At 37.7% G+C, this 17,478-nt stretch overlaps 2 protein-coding genes across 3 annotated transcripts; both read left to right on the top strand.

Annotated features, from left to right (window-relative positions):
- The first annotated feature begins 6,424 nt into the window (after positions 1-6,424).
- Positions 6,425-9,489, top strand: LOC125189141 (Ras-related small GTP-binding family protein). The gene is made up of 8 exons (XM_048086377.2): positions 6,425-6,603; positions 7,200-7,272; positions 7,349-7,449; positions 7,828-7,893; positions 8,355-8,452; positions 8,708-8,770; positions 8,845-8,937; positions 9,031-9,489. Exons 1-8 carry the CDS (start codon positions 6,531-6,533, stop codon positions 9,112-9,114), a joined length of 651 nt encoding a protein of 216 aa, XP_047942334.1. The 5' UTR covers positions 6,425-6,530; the 3' UTR covers positions 9,115-9,489.
- Positions 9,490-10,590: 1,101 nt separating this feature from the next.
- On the top strand, positions 10,591-12,479 carry MBD7 (methyl-CPG-binding domain 7). Of its 2 annotated transcripts, none has more exons than XM_089058095.1 (6): positions 10,591-10,783; positions 10,950-11,000; positions 11,318-11,443; positions 11,632-11,790; positions 11,868-12,097; positions 12,253-12,479. In XM_089058095.1, the coding sequence occupies exons 1-5, from the start codon at positions 10,664-10,666 to the stop codon at positions 12,093-12,095; spliced, it is 684 nt and encodes a 227-aa protein (XP_088914221.1). In that variant the 5' UTR covers positions 10,591-10,663; the 3' UTR covers positions 12,096-12,097; positions 12,253-12,479. The 2 variants fall into 2 exon arrangements, with proteins under 2 accessions (XP_088914221.1, XP_047939735.1); XM_048083778.2 differs by having other exon boundaries at positions 10,593-10,783; positions 10,950-10,994.
- Positions 12,480-17,478: the final 4,999 nt, after the last annotated feature.

The following is a 17,478-nucleotide window of genomic DNA, read 5'->3' as shown; positions in this document are numbered from 1 at the left end:
CAAGGCAACATTCCATGACCGCAAATCTCTTAACGCAAGACCACCCTCCTGCTTTGGCTTGCAGACCGCTTTCCACGAGACTTGTGTATATTTCTTGCCCCACAGAAAATTCCGAGCAATGCTGGTGATACGGTCAATGACGTTGCTTGGTACGGGAAACGCCTGCAGCCAGTAGGAGTCGACTCCCTGCAAAACAGAACGTATAAGTTCTAGCCTGCCCGCAAACGATAAGGTCTTACCTGGCCATTTGTTGACGAGGGATGTCATTTTGTCAATAAGAGCTCCATAGTCTGATGTGGCCAGCCTCTTGGAGTTCAAAGGTATGCCGAGGTATCTAATGGGAAGTTTTCCTTCGGGGAAGCCAAACAGTTGGAGCAGATCTTGTTTTGGCACTCGAATTGACCCTGCAATGAACATGTTAGATTTGTTGTGGTTGACTTCCAGCCCAGAACAGGCCGAGAAGTCTGCCATTGCTTGAGCCAGGACCTGCATGGAACCTAAGTCTCCTCTGCCAAAGAGCATAAGGTCATCTGCAAAGACAATGTGAGAGATACGGGTCCTCTCGCATTTACTAGGAAGTTGAAATCCATAGACGTGCGAGCGGATAACAAACGCGAGAGATAATCCATGCAGAGATTGAACAAGGAGGGAGACATAGGGTCACCTTGCCGGAGACCCCGTTTACCTCTGAAAAAGCCGTGAAGGCTACCGTTTATTGAAATGGTGTACGAAGGGGTAGAGACACACTCCATAATCCAGTTGACGAACACGGGGTGGAAGTTAAGGCCTGAGAGGACGCCTCTAAGGAAACTCCAGTTCACAGTGTCGTAAGCCTTTCGGAGATCAATCTTTACTGTGCATCGCGGTGGGCCTCTCTTGACAGTGTAGCCTCTCATGATTTCTTCTGCAAGGTAGATATTGTCCATAATGCTTCTCCCACTGACAAAGGCCGATTGTGAAAGGCTGATAAGCTTCGGGAGTAGCGGTTCCATCCTCTTGGTCAAAATCTTCGTTATAATTTTGTAGAGGACGTTGCAGCAAGCTATCGGCCGGAAGTCCCCTACTCTTGGATTGTTGTTGGTCTTAGGAATGAGGGAAATAGCTGTAGAGTTCAGACTCTTGAGGAGGCATCCCGAAGCAAAGAACTCCTTTACAGCTTCAACCACGTCTTGTCCCACGAAAGACCAATTTTTCCTGTAGAACGCCGATGAGTACCCGTCGGGACCCGGTGCTTTGTTTGTTTGATAAGTTGTACTCCCTCCGCCCCCAATTAAGAGTCACATTATTCCATTTCGGTCCGTCCCCAATTAAGAGTCACGCTTTATTTTTACCATAAATGGTAAGTAGGTCCCACATTCCACTAACTCACTTCACACACATTTTATTATAAAACCAATATAAAAAGGTGGGTCCCACATTCCACTAACTTTTTCAACCAACTTTTCTTTACATTTTTTAAAACCCATGCCCGGTCAAACTGTGACTCCTAATCGGGGACGGAGGGAGTACTATTTTCCAGGATTATGATTGTAAGCCTAGCACGGTAACGGTTATGTTATAGTAAGGCCATCCGCAACGCTGTCTCTTATCCGTCTCTTAACCGTCTCATCTCTTCACTATTCATGGGCCCCACTGTACTTTTCAGCTCATCTTTTAACTAAGAAACAACACCTGCATCCCTCCATCTCTTAACCATCTCTTAACTATTCATTCAATTTCATTTTTTATTTTTATTTCCAACAAATTCAATTAATAAAAACACACTTCATTAAAATAAAATAAATATTACAATTTAAAATCCTAAAAAATAAAAAAAATACATAATTTAAAATCCTAAAAAATAAAAAAAATACATAATTAAAATACTCTAAATGAAACTATAAAAACTACTCCGCCGGCGAATCATCATCCCCCGAAGTCGGCGGTGCACCTATACCAAGTTGAGCTCTCATATACTCAATTCCGGCCATATGGGCTGAAACTTGGCCAGGAGTCATTTTTGAAAGGTCCGCCATCGTGGCGACCAGGTACATGGACATTAGGGTGTGCGAGCCCTCGCCCGCCTGGCTTGGTCCGCCGCGGCCCCTCCCCCTCCCTCTCCCTCTCCCTCTCCCCCTTGCTCTCGCCGCCTTGGTCCCTTGCGGCCGACGTCGTGCACCGGAAGAAGACCCCCCTGCATCATCGGTTGGCGTGCCTTCACGTGAGGTGTTGCCTTCGCCGCCATCACTAGACGAGTAGTGGCCACGCGCCGTGCGCTTCGTGCGTTTCGAGCCCGACTCGACACCGCCAACCCACCTTTCAAGGTGGTGGACTTGAGACCAAACATCGACAAGCTTGAAATTTTTGCTGACGTCGTCTTTGAAGACCCGCAACGCCGCTCTCAGAATGTCGGCTCCACTGGCTCCGCTCTGATAATTCGCCTCTTCTCCCCTGTATATCGCGCAAAATTTTTTGACATCTCTGTCGCAGCGGTCCCAATGACTGCGGAGCATCTTCACGTTGCGGGGAACGGTATTCTTCGGCCTTCGTGCGTTGTAAACTTCGGTGACTTTTAGCCAAAAACACTTGTGGGTTTGTTGATTCCCGACGACAGGATCGTACGAGACGCTGATCCAAGCGTCGTACAGAGCCAACGTCTCGGCTTGGCTGTATGGATGACGGCTGCCGTCTCCCACAGCCTCTGCATCCGCTTCCTCCTCTTCCTCCTCGGCATTGACGCCGAGCCTGAGGCTGATCCTGCCGGAGCCGGAGCCTCCACCAATTGGCCAGTCGGGCAAACTGCGTTCAGGCGCCAAAAAATTCTTCAGAATTTGGGATAATCCCGGCGATAGCCCGTACCTCTGGTAGGGGGGGAGGGACGATAGTATGCATCCACATCAAAATGTGGTGTTTGGTACGCCGGTGGGGTGGTCGAGCCTTGGGTGCCCAGCGACGAACCGGGAGTACCCAAACAGTTGTACATGCTCGCTCAATCGTCGAACGAGTTCAAGTCGAACCCGTCGGAACGCTGCCTGCTGGAGCCGCCGCCGCCGCTGGAGTTTCCATCGCCAGACATTTTTTCAACAATTTGAGAGTAGTGTTTGTGTGTAAAATGGAAGAGGAATGGGAGTAGTGTTTGTGTGTAAAGTGAATGGAGTATGGAGTATATTTATAGAAGAATAAAAAAAAATTTAAAAATTTGACCGTTTTGTTCCCAATGGTCATTTGACCGTTTGAAATATTTTTTTTTTAATTAAATTCGAATTTATAAAAAAAAAATTATGACGTCATAATTACGACGCCCACTCGCAGGCCGGCGAGTGGGCGTCACGCAATGCTCCAGCGCGCGCCACGTGGGCGCGTGCGTCGTCTCGCCAGTTCGAGACCGGCCTCGCCGGGTCGCATCGCGCGACGAGATGTCTCGTCTCGTCGAGACGAGACGAGCCTCGCAACGTTGTCTCGATGCTGGCTCGTCTCGTCGAGACGAGACCGAGCCCGCATCGAGTCCGCGTTGCGGATGCTCTAAGTGTTAGTGAACAATAGACGAGACGAGCCAGCATCGAGTCCGCGTTGCGGATGCTCTAAGTGTTAGTGAACAATAGTGCATGATGTTTAATTGTATTGATTAGTTAATTTGTACTCGTCACTTGAATTAAGACTATTTCGTATTGAACGTGATTAATTTGAATACGTCGCCAGTATTTATCTAGTGTAATTTTTCAGTTGAAATGGTGGACTATCGTAAAATAAATAGTACTACTAATTTATCCTTGTACTATCACTAAATTAGGAGTTAATTGGTAATGATCATGTAGAATAATTTAAAATCAATTTAAGTTCGATTTATTCAATTTCCATAGAACTTTTTTTTTTGTTTCTTTAAAAGGTAAAGTTAGTACTGATTAATTCTTTAAGAAGACGGTACTCTTAACTAATTGGAAGTTTGAAACCGTCTAAAAATAGGCTTACTGTTATTGTTATTCTTTTTAGTATGAACTGATATTTCATTTTCTCAGGTAATACCTGATTTTTATTTTATATCATTTTTTATATTTATAAATCACATTTTTGGTATCTGGTACAATTTTCTTTTCAAAATATCCTCTAAACAAATACATTTTTTCATTTATGTTATAAAGGATATTTTAGGTATGCATAAAATTAGTATCAAAAGTGATATATTAATATCTTCTCTCATTCTTCCCACTCTTTATACTATTATTATTAATCAATATTAATATTATTATTTTGATATTATAAATTAATAATTAATTTATTTTTAATATCATTCAAATATAGTTAATTATAATTATAGTTATAATTATATTTAATTATTGTAAAAATATTATTGTTATAATACTAAAAACTAGTAGTAATTAATAAATAATTATAATATAATTATATAAATTATAAATCATATAATAAAAAATTATGTAATAATAATTGTGAATTGTATTCATAATGATATAAAAAGTTGAATATTTTTAGTTAGGTTTTCAATCTTAAAGTGAGTATAAAGTAAATTAATAAAAAAATATTCAATTGATTTAATTATTTTAAATAATTAATTAGTTAGACATTTTGTTCTTGATTTATATTATGAATGCAATTGATGTATGAATAAAAAATTAAAAGTAAAGAAGAAAAAGAAGATAAAAGAAAAAGGAAAGAAGAAGATATATAAACTAAGGAGAAAAAAGAGAGAGAAAAGAAAGATAAAAAATACTAAAAAAAAGAATAAAATGAAGAAGAAATTAAAAAAGAAATAAGAAAGGAAGAAAAAATAATCACATATTTAGTATTATTTAATTGAAATTTTCAAAAATATCCTCCATAACAAAAAAAAAATAACATATTTGATACTTGGGGTTATTTTTGTCACAAGGTACCAAAAACGATATAAAATAAAGATCAGATACCATTTACGTGCGAAAGTGAAAGATCAATTACCATTTATATAGTTTACTCTTCTTCTTAAAATCTCTCATTGTAAATAATTACGTACTACTATTATCCACCTCTCATTGAAAACAATTACGTATTCTTATCCATTCATTTGTATCTTATTCTATTTCAATTTGTCTTAATAAGTTTAACTGACGGAAATACTTTCTCCACAGAAGCTGTTATCGGAAGGAATAGTGGATAAAAATATTCTACTCCTTGGTTATGGAGTACTACTAGTACTATATTAGATTAAACTTTGCTTTTTTCGTTTTGCTTACTCATGGATTGTGATCGATTTTACGTACTATTCTGCTTCTTTTGTGTCGGCTATGAATACTTAAATTTTTTTATGTATCTACAAACATTTGATTATACTATATCTCAACATTATTAATGTCTGTCTATATTTTTAGTACTTGTTTGGTAGTCTAAATAAGGCCAAGATATATGAGTTATAAGGGTTATTTGGTTGTTTGGTAGATAAAATAAGGTTCACATTAGACTATTAAGGCCCATCTCGCCCCGCTGAAGTCCGAAGCAAATTAGTTCAAAATGGTAGATTATTTAACAGACCAAAATACACGTAAAACTAGTATGAACGTCATGCAAGTATCACTAAGGAATTATGGATGTGATAATAAGGCTAGGTTGGGTTGTGTATGTGAATAGAGAAATAATCATTTTACTTTAAGATTGAATTAATGAAAAGTTATGTAAGTTGGACATCAAAATTACAAAACTAGCAAGATGCTCATGAAACATCTATCTCGCTTATAGTCGACACACAAATTGAAATGTGTTCTCCAATAATGAAATACAATGTCAGACTCAGTTGTCACCTAACTAATAACTCTAGTAACATCTCAATTACTGGCGGATTCTGGATCCGCCACTGATCTCGACCAATCTTCTTCCTCATTCATGCTATGCTGCTGAATTCCCGAGACTTTACACATCACTGCGCCATGCTAAAATGCACCGTGACTAAATGAAGACAACCACACACCCACACTTCAGGGCCGAATCAAGCTACGTGACCAGGCGGGGGGTGACCTGGTGGAGGCAGGAGGGTATTGCCTATGGGTTCACACATAAAATTTCCATGTTCATCCCCTCCATTTGCATTCAATGTCGCCCCAAAGATCAATAAAATAGTCGAAGCGTAGCAGAATAAAACTAGTGATGAACTTATTATTTTTGTACTAGTGTGCATCGTGACCATATTTTATAGTGTGCACCGGTCACCATAACATTAAATTGGGATTTTTTTTCTAAACGCGCGATATACTACTACTTATCATGTTATTTGTGTGTATTGCCCCCCGCAAGTAACATTGTTAACATTTTCTTAATTAAAAACGAATTTAAACATTTAATTTAATTTAATTTAATTTTGACTCCAAGTTAATTGTGACGTTGTTTGCTAGCATGCGCGTGGGGCAACAGATCTCCAAAGGTGCGTACAATAGCGTGTCCGTCTCCCTCTCTATCTCGAAATAGAATTGTGATCATTTTGATTTTTATGCAGAGCGGTTTGCGAATTCGCACTGACAAAAAAGGAAAGAACATCCAACGACGCCGTATTGTCAAGGTAGCGAGGTTTAATGGCCGCACCACCGGCAAGGGCGCGAGCAGATTACGACTGTCTTATCAAGCTTCTCCTCATCGGCGACAGCGGTTGGTCGTCATTCCATTTCCATTCTTACATTTTTATTGTATATCTCGATATCACATTCAAATTCCAATCCGTGATTTTGATTGATCCTTGTTTGCATTAAAAACTTTATTTTTCTTCGGATCTATAACTCAATATACGTATGCCTTCAAATTTATTCGCTTTATGACGCATTGATTCTTAAATAGGGCGCTGGACAATTTCGAATGGGTGGGAAATTTTGTGGATTGCATGACGAGTAGTTATAACGTAGAAGAATTTGTGGTGGTGATTTATCTGTATAATTCAATACGTTGCCTCTGCAAACTGTTCCTTGTTATCGGAGTTGGTTCTTGAGTCGCTCATGGAGCAATCCAAATTGTAATCCTGCTTTCAATTTCTTACTTTCTTTTGAAAGTAGTAGCATCTATGGTATCACACATGTGATTTCCTTAGCCATTCTCTGGATTGCATCTTGTTTAGTTTGTGGAGTTGGGAATCTCAAACTCTCAATTTCTGCTGATTTCTCAAGTCAGAGCTGCTTAGTCACTATAGAATGCAGGTCTGAGGTGTATTTCCTTTGCTATCTTTACTTAGCCTTTTGTCTTCTGTCCTTCAGGTGTAGGTAAGAGTTGTCTTCTTTTGCGATTTTCTGATGGTTCCTTCACAACTAGTTTCATTACCACCATTGGGTAAGCTTTCTATTTTCATAGAGAACTGTAAAATGCATTGTACGGGTACTGAATGTGTGTATAATTTACTCCATAGAATTGATTTTAAGATAAGAACTGTTGAACTTGATGGCAAACGAATCAAGCTCCAAATTTGGGATACAGCTGGTCAAGAACGATTCAGAACAATCACTACAGGTAGGTTCCAATTGCCTTCTGTGACCTAGAAGTTTTCTAAAGCTGTTGTTTTATGTGTTCCTAGATGGTTATGGAGAAAAAGCTTAAAGCATTGGCTCAATTTCATATTGTTTGTTTGACTGTTTCTCTACTCATTCATTTTTTTCTTTTTGATACAAACCTTGATGAATTAATATTTCCATGGCCTTTCATCAGTTCATTAATTTCCTACCAGGCTCTCCAGTTCTTAAAGAATCAATTGCACTTGTCTTGGTTTACTCTTTTCTTTTGTACCAGCACCTTAGGAATGCTTTACTATTTCTATATTCGTGAATCACACACAAACCATGCAAAACATATATTTGTTCTGTTCTTCTCACACAAAAATATTCTCACCAGCTTACTACCGTGGAGCAATGGGCATATTGCTTGTCTATGATGTCACTGATGAGGCGTCCTTTAACAGTAAGGTTTCTTCCCCTATATTTGTTGATCAAATTGCCTGGCATGTATTTCCTTCTCTCTGCAGCTTTAGTCTAGTGCACACCCATCCCTCCTGTTTCTTTCATGCCATGCAGCCATAATTTGAATAAAACTTGTTAAATACTTGTGTTGGTTCCCTGCTTAAAAAATTATTCTTACATGTTCTGTATTTTTCCAATTATATCCTGATCAATTGTGATTGTGAACTCTCTCAGATATCTTTTTATTATTCGTCTTCACATCACAGACTTTGGGTTCTATTCACCCTTGAAAAGAGAAAAGCAGAACATATTAATAACATAAATACAGTCCTGGAGAATTAAGAGCTAGAAGTTTACTGTCTTATTATTTTTGACAGTGATAATTCAACCTTTTTTTTTTTTGAAGAGTATGCCACTGGTTGCTTAAATCACTGATCATAGTCATACATGATTTTTATCCAGACATTAGGAACTGGATCAGAAACATTGAACAGCATGCTTCTGACAATGTCAACAAGGTATTGGTAGGAAACAAAGCAGACATGGATGAAAGCAAGAGGGTATTTTTCTTGTCTTAACTTTGTTTTAGTAAATTTTTTAGATAGTTATGTGCTGCTTGTGCTATTTTTTAGCTTGTCATCTCACCGACATAGTAGAAACAATTTTTTAGCTCACCAATTTTAAATCTAAAAGGAAACTTCCAAATTTAAGGTTAAAAGAAATGCACAAAATCGACAGATGCCGGTCTTGCCTTACCTTTTTCTTTTTCTTATCTTTACTTCTGTAATAAATTTCATTTGTTTACTGGTGTTTAGGCTGTTCCTACCTCCAAGGGTCAAGCCCTGGCAGATGAGTATGGGATAAAATTCTTTGAAACTGTGAGTACTCAGAGAATTTTCCATAAAGCACACTGTTAATGTATGTGCAATTCAAAGTGCATATCTTTCTGCAGAGCGCTAAAACCAATCATAATGTGGAAGAAGTTTTCTTCTCTATAGCGAGGGACATAAAGCAAAGGCTTTCAGAGACGGAGAACAAATCAGAGGTAAACATGGAGATTTTATTTGGCATGATTTTAAGATGCGACTCCTTTAGTCAGGTCCCTTGTTGATGAAGTGCATTTGTCTTGTCTCAATAGCAACCGTCTACAATCAAGATGAATCATGCGGATGGAGCTGGTGGAGGTGGGCAAGCTGCACCCAAGTCAGCTTGCTGTGGTTGAATGCATGCAAGGTACAAAGGCTGAGGGCAGTTAAGTAGGTGCTACATCATGGACCTGTTGTGGTGAAATGCATCAGTCATCCTCAGCGATTTTTCTGTTTCGGTTATTCATTGTTATTAGGGTTGTTTCATTGGAAGAGGTTAAATTGAGTTTTGCTCCTAGATTTGATTACATCTAGCTGTCACTGCAGGGTTCACATTTTCTCTGCATGATTATGTTTTGACGTTAAATGTTAGATAAATTCCTACAGAGATACTTGGCCTCTGTGTTCAAGCAAGCAAAAGAGGATCACTGAGTTAGTAACTGTAATCGTTTATAGTAATCCTTTATTTTTGTACAAGCTCCTCTCTGCATGGGGACTCTTTGTCCTTGTTATTTCAGTTGTTCCCGGTAAAATGTCCAGAAAAATGCAATAAAGTTGACGAAATTTTTTCCTTATATTATCACTCAACTAACTCAATGGTATATTTCTTAATTTTTGGTCCGAAATAAATTTATCAATTGTAATGGAATGGAATGGAGGAGTATTGCTCCTCTATCTTACTTCTGTTATCCCCATAATAATATAGGCATTTCATTTATGGAAAGTTATCCCAATATATATTGCCCAAATACATCTGTTCCATAGTAATAGAGTCATTTTTGTTATTTTGGTACGTTCTATAGTAATAGAGTCATTTCCATTTTTAGATTAAGTCAATACATTTTTTCACACATATTTTACTCTCTCTTACCTTTTCTCTCTCTTCATCTCTCTACATTTTTCATTTTCCATTTTCCATTTTCAATTTTATTCTCCCTTTACTTAACTCACCTAACATAATTTTCCTTAATCTTCGTGCCGAAAAGAAACGTCTCAATTACTATGTAACGAAAGGAGTACAACTTATACCACCATCAAATACTATTAAGTATTAATAATATGGGTCTCACTATTCACTAACACTATTTTAACTATCATTCCTCTCTTATTTCTTACTTTATTAATTTTGTTTTAATTCTCGTGCCATTTCATCCGTCTATAATTTTATGGGACGGAGGAAGTAGAATATAGTATAAAATAAGAGATGAAGTAATAATAACAATTTGTTAATGGAAAGAGAGTACCGAAGTGATATACTCACTTCGTTTCTTCATAGTTAAGGCGGAATTTTTCGACACGGAGTTTTAAAAATTAATGTTGGATGTGTTAAATAAATAGATAAAAAAAATAAGAGAAATGAAAAGGTAAGAGAATAAAGTAAAAGAGAGTAAAGTAAGAAAGAGGAAAAAGTTACATATGAGAAAACGACTCAACTATGAAGAAATTTTCTGAAAAGGTAAAATGACTCAACTATGAAAAAACGGAGGGATAGCAAAATCCGAAATGATATGACTAGTTATATGTAGTACTATAAAATGTAGGAGTGAAATAAATTAGTGGTAAGTTGGATTGGATTCATTTGATTAACTAATTACTCGAAAAACGAGAAAAGGAAACGTGCACAAAAGTCCGACAATAAAACACATAGATTCAGATAGCGACACATCACACTCAACTCAAGTGTGTATGATGGAGCGTCGGCAGCACCGCTCATCGTCAAGCTCAATGCTGGTGCCGTACGCCCTCCGCCCGCGCGCGGTGGTTCCGGCCAGCGCCTCAGCCAGAATCCTCCGCGCCTATGAAACTGTATTCGTCAAATTTAATTGGTTCCACATTATTGTAGTATTTGTGAATTGTGAAAGTGAAAAGCAGATGGAAAATCATTTCCCCCAATCTTGATCCTGCTTTCATCATTTGCTGTTTGTTGTAAGTGATTCATGTTTTTACTCGTTATAATTTATTTTGTGTGCAGCATCGTGGATATCGATATCGGAGGATGATGGTTTCTGGAGGAAAGGTAAATGTATTATTCTAAATCCCAAACTTCTTAATCTTGTTTAAATTATATCACAAGCTAAATCTTCATTACATAATCTGGACTTCCAAGGTTTATGAATCTTATTACTTGAATCATTTTGTTTATGTCCCCACATACACAAGCTACTACTTAAACTTGATGTTTAACATACTTTTGCCTAGATAAAATTACATTGTAGAGAGTATGCAAAATGGTTACTTTTTTTATGATGCTGAAAATATGAAAATAAAAATTGTTAGATTGTATGCTTATGAGCTGATTAAGTATTATAATTCCTAGTTTTGATGAAAATGCTGTTACAGTTGTTGAGAGTGGATAATGAAGGATGCAGGAATCATTTGGCTGTTGTAAGGGAAGCCCCCAATATTGTTCCAGATGGTTGGATTGTGGAGGAGGTACGTCGTAAGTATGTGAAGTCCACCGACAAGGTAATGTCATGCTCATAACCATGTATACGAAATCCTATACCAAAAATAATAGTCATAATTTTAGTTCAGAAACATAGTACATTTTTATTAGGTATTGATGTGTTAGGCATTTGCCTTCGGTCGAGTAACACATGGAGTACTTTGCTTGTATCGTTACGACTGATGTCTTAATGCCATTTGTCGCACAGTATTACTGCGAACCTGAGACTGGACTCAAGTTTCGCTCCCTGATTGCCATTGAGAGGTACCTGGCAGGATTGGACGAAGACGCCCCATTATCCAGGACTTTAGAAGGAATTATGGAAAATAAACCTCTTGCACGGGCTTTTAAACTGGAAAATCACAAGGTAAGCTCATTTCATTGTTTTGAGATGATTTTCCATAGTTGAACAAATCTAATTAATACTTGTACTGGCCTTCTTAGAGCTCAACTCGAGGGAAGAAAGATACATCGCGCAAAAAATTGCAAGCCTCATCTTTTATCGAGCCACCAGTAAAAGTGACTTGGGTTATTGCCAGTCCACAAGGGGATTCATGGAATCCTTTCATCTCCAAGTCATTGGTCCCTGATGCTGTTAAGCAACAATGGACAAACCGATTCATGCTCTTCATGACGGATGGAACCAGCAATTTTCAGAACTTCCAGGCGTAGAGGTATTAATCAACCAACCTTCTTTATTTTCTTGCTAGGTAAAACCAAGAAGAATGTGGTTATGAAAACTTACTTAGTACCACTATAGAACAGCCTTGATGACTTTAAAAGGATATAATCTGGTTAGCTAACTTAAATTTGTGTCTTAATTGTGCAGTTGGAGATTACCCCTTCCGTCGAGGATTAGGAGATGTTAGGACACTGGTTCTTCAGTTTATATGTACTGTAACTGCTGCTGCTGTTGTTGTACATCTTTATTGTTGTTAGTGTACATTCCTAAGACTTGCTAGTTATGTCATGTATATATTCTTCTTCCTAGTTGATGTAACAATGTGTATTATCAAAACGTTGCAGCAATATATGATCAACTATTTTCTATTTTCATCAGCATTGCTCACAAACAAAATATTAAAAATTGAAGTCATTGAAAAAATACTTGTCTTGTAGACTAGTTGGAATTGATCCACTCGGTATTCAACAGCTTTATAAAAAAAATACTAATATTGAATCTCTAAATAACCCCTGGGGCCCACCCAACCCAACCCCTTCTACCTATTAGTATATTGGACTTGAAGGAAAACAAGTTTGCCTATAAGCACAAGCAAGATTTTGCTTCACTCATCTACCAGAAAAATACATAGACAGTCTGTCCCTCAAAATTGATCCTGCTTTGTTGACAGGTTCACAAATCTCTTGCCTGTATCCTTGATCATGGACGAGAGACGACAGCAAGTCATCAGAAATGCTGTCCTCCATGTCTATGATGATGTTGTGGAGAATGCAGCATACTAGGATAAACCGAGGCAGCTTATGCCGGTCCGGTCTCCACATTTCGCCATGAATTATCCTCCACACCCCCTTCAACCTCGCAAACGCCCTATCTGCAACAGATTGAGTTGCGAGGAGCCTCTTATTGAAATCTGCTTCAGCTTTTGAGAGTTCTTTCCCTTGATATGGAGTCACAAGCCAAGGCAGCAATGGAAACCCATAATCGCCAATAATGTATTCTGTTAACTCTGTTTTTCCTGATAAATGGCTCGCCTTCCCGTTCAGCTTCTCCCCTTTCTGGCATTGTTTGAAGAAACTTGAGCTCTGGAGCACGGAGGAGTCAGTCATCTTCCCCGGCCACCCGGTGACTATGTTACGGAACCTCAGATCAGGGTCCACAATTGCTTGCAGGATCATGCTGTGGTTCTGCTTGTGATCAAGCCAAGTGTCAGCTTCCTGATCAGATGAGGTCAATAGCATGGTTATATGAGTGGTGTCGATCGCGCCACAGCAATTCGGAAGGCCTCGGATTTTCTCAAACTTCTGTTTTATTTGTGTCATTTCCAATTCTGTTGAAGGCCACTGGAGGTGGTGAAGACCCTTTTCCTCAATGGCCTCCACGAAGCGCCATGTCAACTGAGAGACAGTCGAGTGGTGTGCCCCGAATGACTCCCCAATTGAAATCAACGAGTTGCCAGACCCAAGTCTTACTAGTGCTAAGGCTACCTGGTCGTTTAACGTCATTGGCTTACCATTTGCGAATGAAAAATGTGTCTTAGCCATCATACGCTCTTTTACTAGGCAACATATATAGTCGAAAGTTATTCTAGACACCTTGAAAGTAGATTTGAAGCTGTCTAATATCAGTGAAGACGATGGACTACCTGCAGATTGACAGAGAAACATCAATCGCTGAAGATATATTTAAGAGCGCAAAGCATGAAGTTTTCGAGAAGTCAGGATAACTCAACTAAGTTGATATGCTTAGATCTGAGTGTCATTACTGCTAAATGATGGAAAAAACCTCGAATAATATGACAAACTTGCTAGGACCTTATAATGCTCAATTACCCTGTAAAGTCAGTATATAGGGGCACAAGCACACGCAGCAATAAGAGTGAATATATAAGAACTCAGAAAGTTTGATTTCCTGCACAGATTCGATTTATTTGTATATACTACAGCAGACAATATATCACTTCAAATCACCCTTATGATTCAGTCCTTCAATTTCAAAGATGACCCCAGAGACCGAGAAGCTGATATAACAGTCTTGACAGTATATCCCTTACTGGATAATCATTCTAATTAACGTTTCCAGTTATCTAGATTGCAATTAGACTGGTGCCAGTCAGTCAAGAATTTAAAACACATTGTTCCATTCATCTCTAGCAGATGTCGACTTTTACCCATCTAACCCTAAGTGAAGCGTAGAGAACAGATACTTGAATAGGTCCTCTGACATGACATCCATCTAACGATTATTACTCAATAGTTTTTTATCTAGCCTTCAAATGGAAAAAATTTGGATAAAACTCTTCTTTGAGTACATAAAGATCTAAAACTATGATATGGCAATATTATTGTTACATTCATAATCTGCCAATATGTATTGTCATTCTCCATCTGGTACTAGTACTTCCTAAGTGGACATGCAAACAATGCTACATCATGCAGAGTTAAAACTCACTTGAAATACAGAACATGATTTTCTGCATCTTAAAGGGACGATTTTCACAAAGGTCAAACTCTATTTCATAATAATGCTCACCAATACATGTGCAGATGTGTTCAAATAAGATCACTTGAAAATGACAGATATATTAATTTCAATTACTGCATGAATAGGAAAATTAATCTCTCTTTAATTAGTGCTGCATATTCTACTCCTCACATGCCAATATTAGAGCAGCTTGTACACTGGCCAAAGTGAAGACTGCTGTTTTGTTGATGCCAATAGCATCATTCAAAACCTCATAAAGGACCCGAACGTCAAAGATGAAAGCTCTCATTGCCACCTGGTTAGCTTATCATAGCTCCTACCAATACCATTACAGTTACTTCAACAGGTCAGCATCCCCTCAACTTATAATACTACTACTACCAGATATGGCTAAAGAGTTATATAGCTATATGTAACTTTAGCTGACACTGCTTGTGAATTAGAATTGTAGTTTTTCCAGAATTTTTAACTCTGAATGACCAAGTAAGTTTTAAATTTAATGCATAGTATATGTAAGAAAAATGGCCACTTAACACAAGGATTTCTATAAGTAATATGTTTCGTTTCATAGGAAGAGAATGGGATTCTTTCAAGAAATGGATTCCAGTTATATCCATATTATGCACATAGGTTCGACACTTTATGTAAAGAAAATGTAGAAGAATGCAATGATTATGATGGCAATGGAGAGATGAAAACACTGTGCTTCTCTAAGTTGCAGTCAGTCTGATAAAATCTTCTATTCTCCGTCAAATCAAATTATGAAAGGGGGAGAAAGGAGGAATTTTTGTTGAACCCCTAGCACCGGACTGAACGAAAAAAAAATGAACAGTGTCCTTATTTCATGTTTAAGATCATTGGGTGATCACAGAAGAACAGATCATACAGCAATCTTTTCCAAGACATTCAAGAAAAAGGTCACGTCCGAGATTTCAGTAAGGAAACATTGCATTGTCTACTTTCATTGAGTACAATCAGTAACAGAGAGAAAATCAGCATCCAAAATTGAGATGAGACATACTTGTGTATGTGTGCATGTGGCCACATGCAGAACAAATAAATCATATAATGATGATAAGAAAATCTAATTACCAAAAAGAAACTGGCATTACAAGTTACAACATAATTCCATATAGTATACCAAGACAGATTTTTAACTGTAATATGTAAGCAACTGCAAAGAAATTGAAAATTTGGAAAATTACCAGCAATTGTCTTTGACAAAACACCCCACCACTTTGTACAGCCCTCCTCCGAAGACCCCAAGATCAAAGCGTTTTCTTCAGCTTTCTTCTCTATTTTCCTTTTCTTTTTATTCCCTCCCACCGGCCCCATCACTGTAAATTGACGCCCCACTAACTGGTCAAATCAAAAGAACTAGTTACTTGTTATAGTTAACATACAACTCATATCATATCTAATAAAGAAAAACTGAATGTTATCTCCAGATTATATATACATGTAAACTGTGAATGGGTTTGCATGCACAGGTGATCAGCCATACAAGTCAACAGGCGTACATTTTGCTTTGTTCGCCTCAAAGGTTGCGTATCATGATATCATCTAGTAACTGAATAGGTTGAGTTGGAGACACTGAGTCTTCATAGCAAAGCTATGAGAACAGACAGTGACAGACCACATTTGAAAAAGAGATAGATAGCTGGCATAATGGATATGCTTGATACACAGCTACAAGAAACAGTATCTGATAACTAGAATTTGAATTTGCAACTAACACATTAGTAAACTGGAGAACTGGACAAAAATATCATGAGATCATAAAATAAACTCATACTGTAGTAGATTGCATTAGTGTAACAATCAGAAATATCAATTTCAGACTCAAAGAATGAAAAATTGAGATTCAACACTGCAAAACCGGGATAACAATTTCCAGGGTCAACTAATAAATGAAGACCAATCCACAATTATAAGATAAACCTATACTCATCCAAATAATTACATTTAAAATATGAAAATTAAACAGCTGCAAAACATGACCTTAAGAAATCAACAGCAAGTATGCAAGTCAAGTTTACAACCAATGTAAATTGGCATTCCGAAAATGCAATGCGCTCAAAAAAATCGTTGCTTTTTGGCAAGGCAGGAAGCAAGAAGCAGAAGATCATGAATTACCAAAAATTGCATCTTTCTACGCTACATGACTGCAACCAGACACTCTTCTAATGATAACACCGTAGATAAAACGTAACTCATTTAGTTAAATCTCTGAGCGAGATCAATCTTCAATCAAACACATTTGGCATTCGCAACAGCAGAGACTAAGCAGGAAATTATTGACATTTGATCATTTCATCAGAAGAGAAATAATTGGAAGATTCAGCCAAATTAAGATTTTAGAGTAGCAAAAGTTCAACACTTGGTCACATAGAGAAACGAAGTGAGAAAAACAAAGGCGATATAAGACATGTGTTCAAGTTGAGAACATGAAAGCAGATAAAGGAATTGGGTACCTCCGGATATCGTTTGCAGACGCTTCTGGTTCTCCTAGTGTTGTTGTTGGTTTGGGTCTTCCTTCTTTCGACTGAGTCTTTTTTATGTAAGAATGCCTTTTATATTGGTTTAACAGTTTCAGTTCCACTACTTCATTCACATTTCTTCTTGTTATTTTACTAAAATTATAAAATTCCTTATATTTAATCACAAAGTTTGTAAAATTATTAGTATCAAAATATTAATTTGACTTTTTCCTTATAAAAAAAATGGAAATGTTTGGTTATGTCAATTGACTTTTTGCGGAAAAAACAATATTGTACAGCTGATCATTTGATAATGCGAACACGAGAATTACTGTAACTTAGGCGAATATATTAATTACGCACTACTTTTTAAAGCGAGAATGCGTACACGAGAATCATTGCAATTGAGGAA

The sequence above is a fragment of the Salvia hispanica genome, chromosome 5, assembly GCF_029641045.1.
Source record: "Salvia hispanica isolate PSC_SH4W2 chromosome 5, Shi_PSC_v1, whole genome shotgun sequence".
Classification (NCBI taxonomy): domain Eukaryota; kingdom Viridiplantae; phylum Streptophyta; class Magnoliopsida; order Lamiales; family Lamiaceae; genus Salvia; species Salvia hispanica.
The sequence above is the reverse complement of the archived record's forward strand: the minus strand, read 5'-3'. Positions and strand labels throughout refer to the sequence as shown.

Excerpts from the sequence above, each read along its gene's own strand:
- LOC125189141 (XM_048086377.2), top strand. The coding sequence starts at position 6,531 with ATGGCCGCACCACCGGCAAGGGCGCGAGCAGATTACGACTGTCTTATC. Across the intron at positions 7,450-7,827 it reads ATTCAGAACAATCACTACAG|CTTACTACCGTGGAGCAATG; the intron begins GTAGGTTCCAAT and ends TATTCTCACCAG. Across the intron at positions 7,894-8,354 it reads TGATGAGGCGTCCTTTAACA|ACATTAGGAACTGGATCAGA; the intron begins GTAAGGTTTCTT and ends ATTTTTATCCAG.
- MBD7 (XM_089058095.1), top strand. The coding sequence starts at position 10,664 with ATGATGGAGCGTCGGCAGCACCGCTCATCGTCAAGCTCAATGCTGGTG. Across the intron at positions 11,001-11,317 it reads TTTCTGGAGGAAAGGTAAAT|TTGTTGAGAGTGGATAATGA; the intron begins GTATTATTCTAA and ends ATGCTGTTACAG. Across the intron at positions 11,444-11,631 it reads ATGTGAAGTCCACCGACAAG|TATTACTGCGAACCTGAGAC; the intron begins GTAATGTCATGC and ends TTTGTCGCACAG.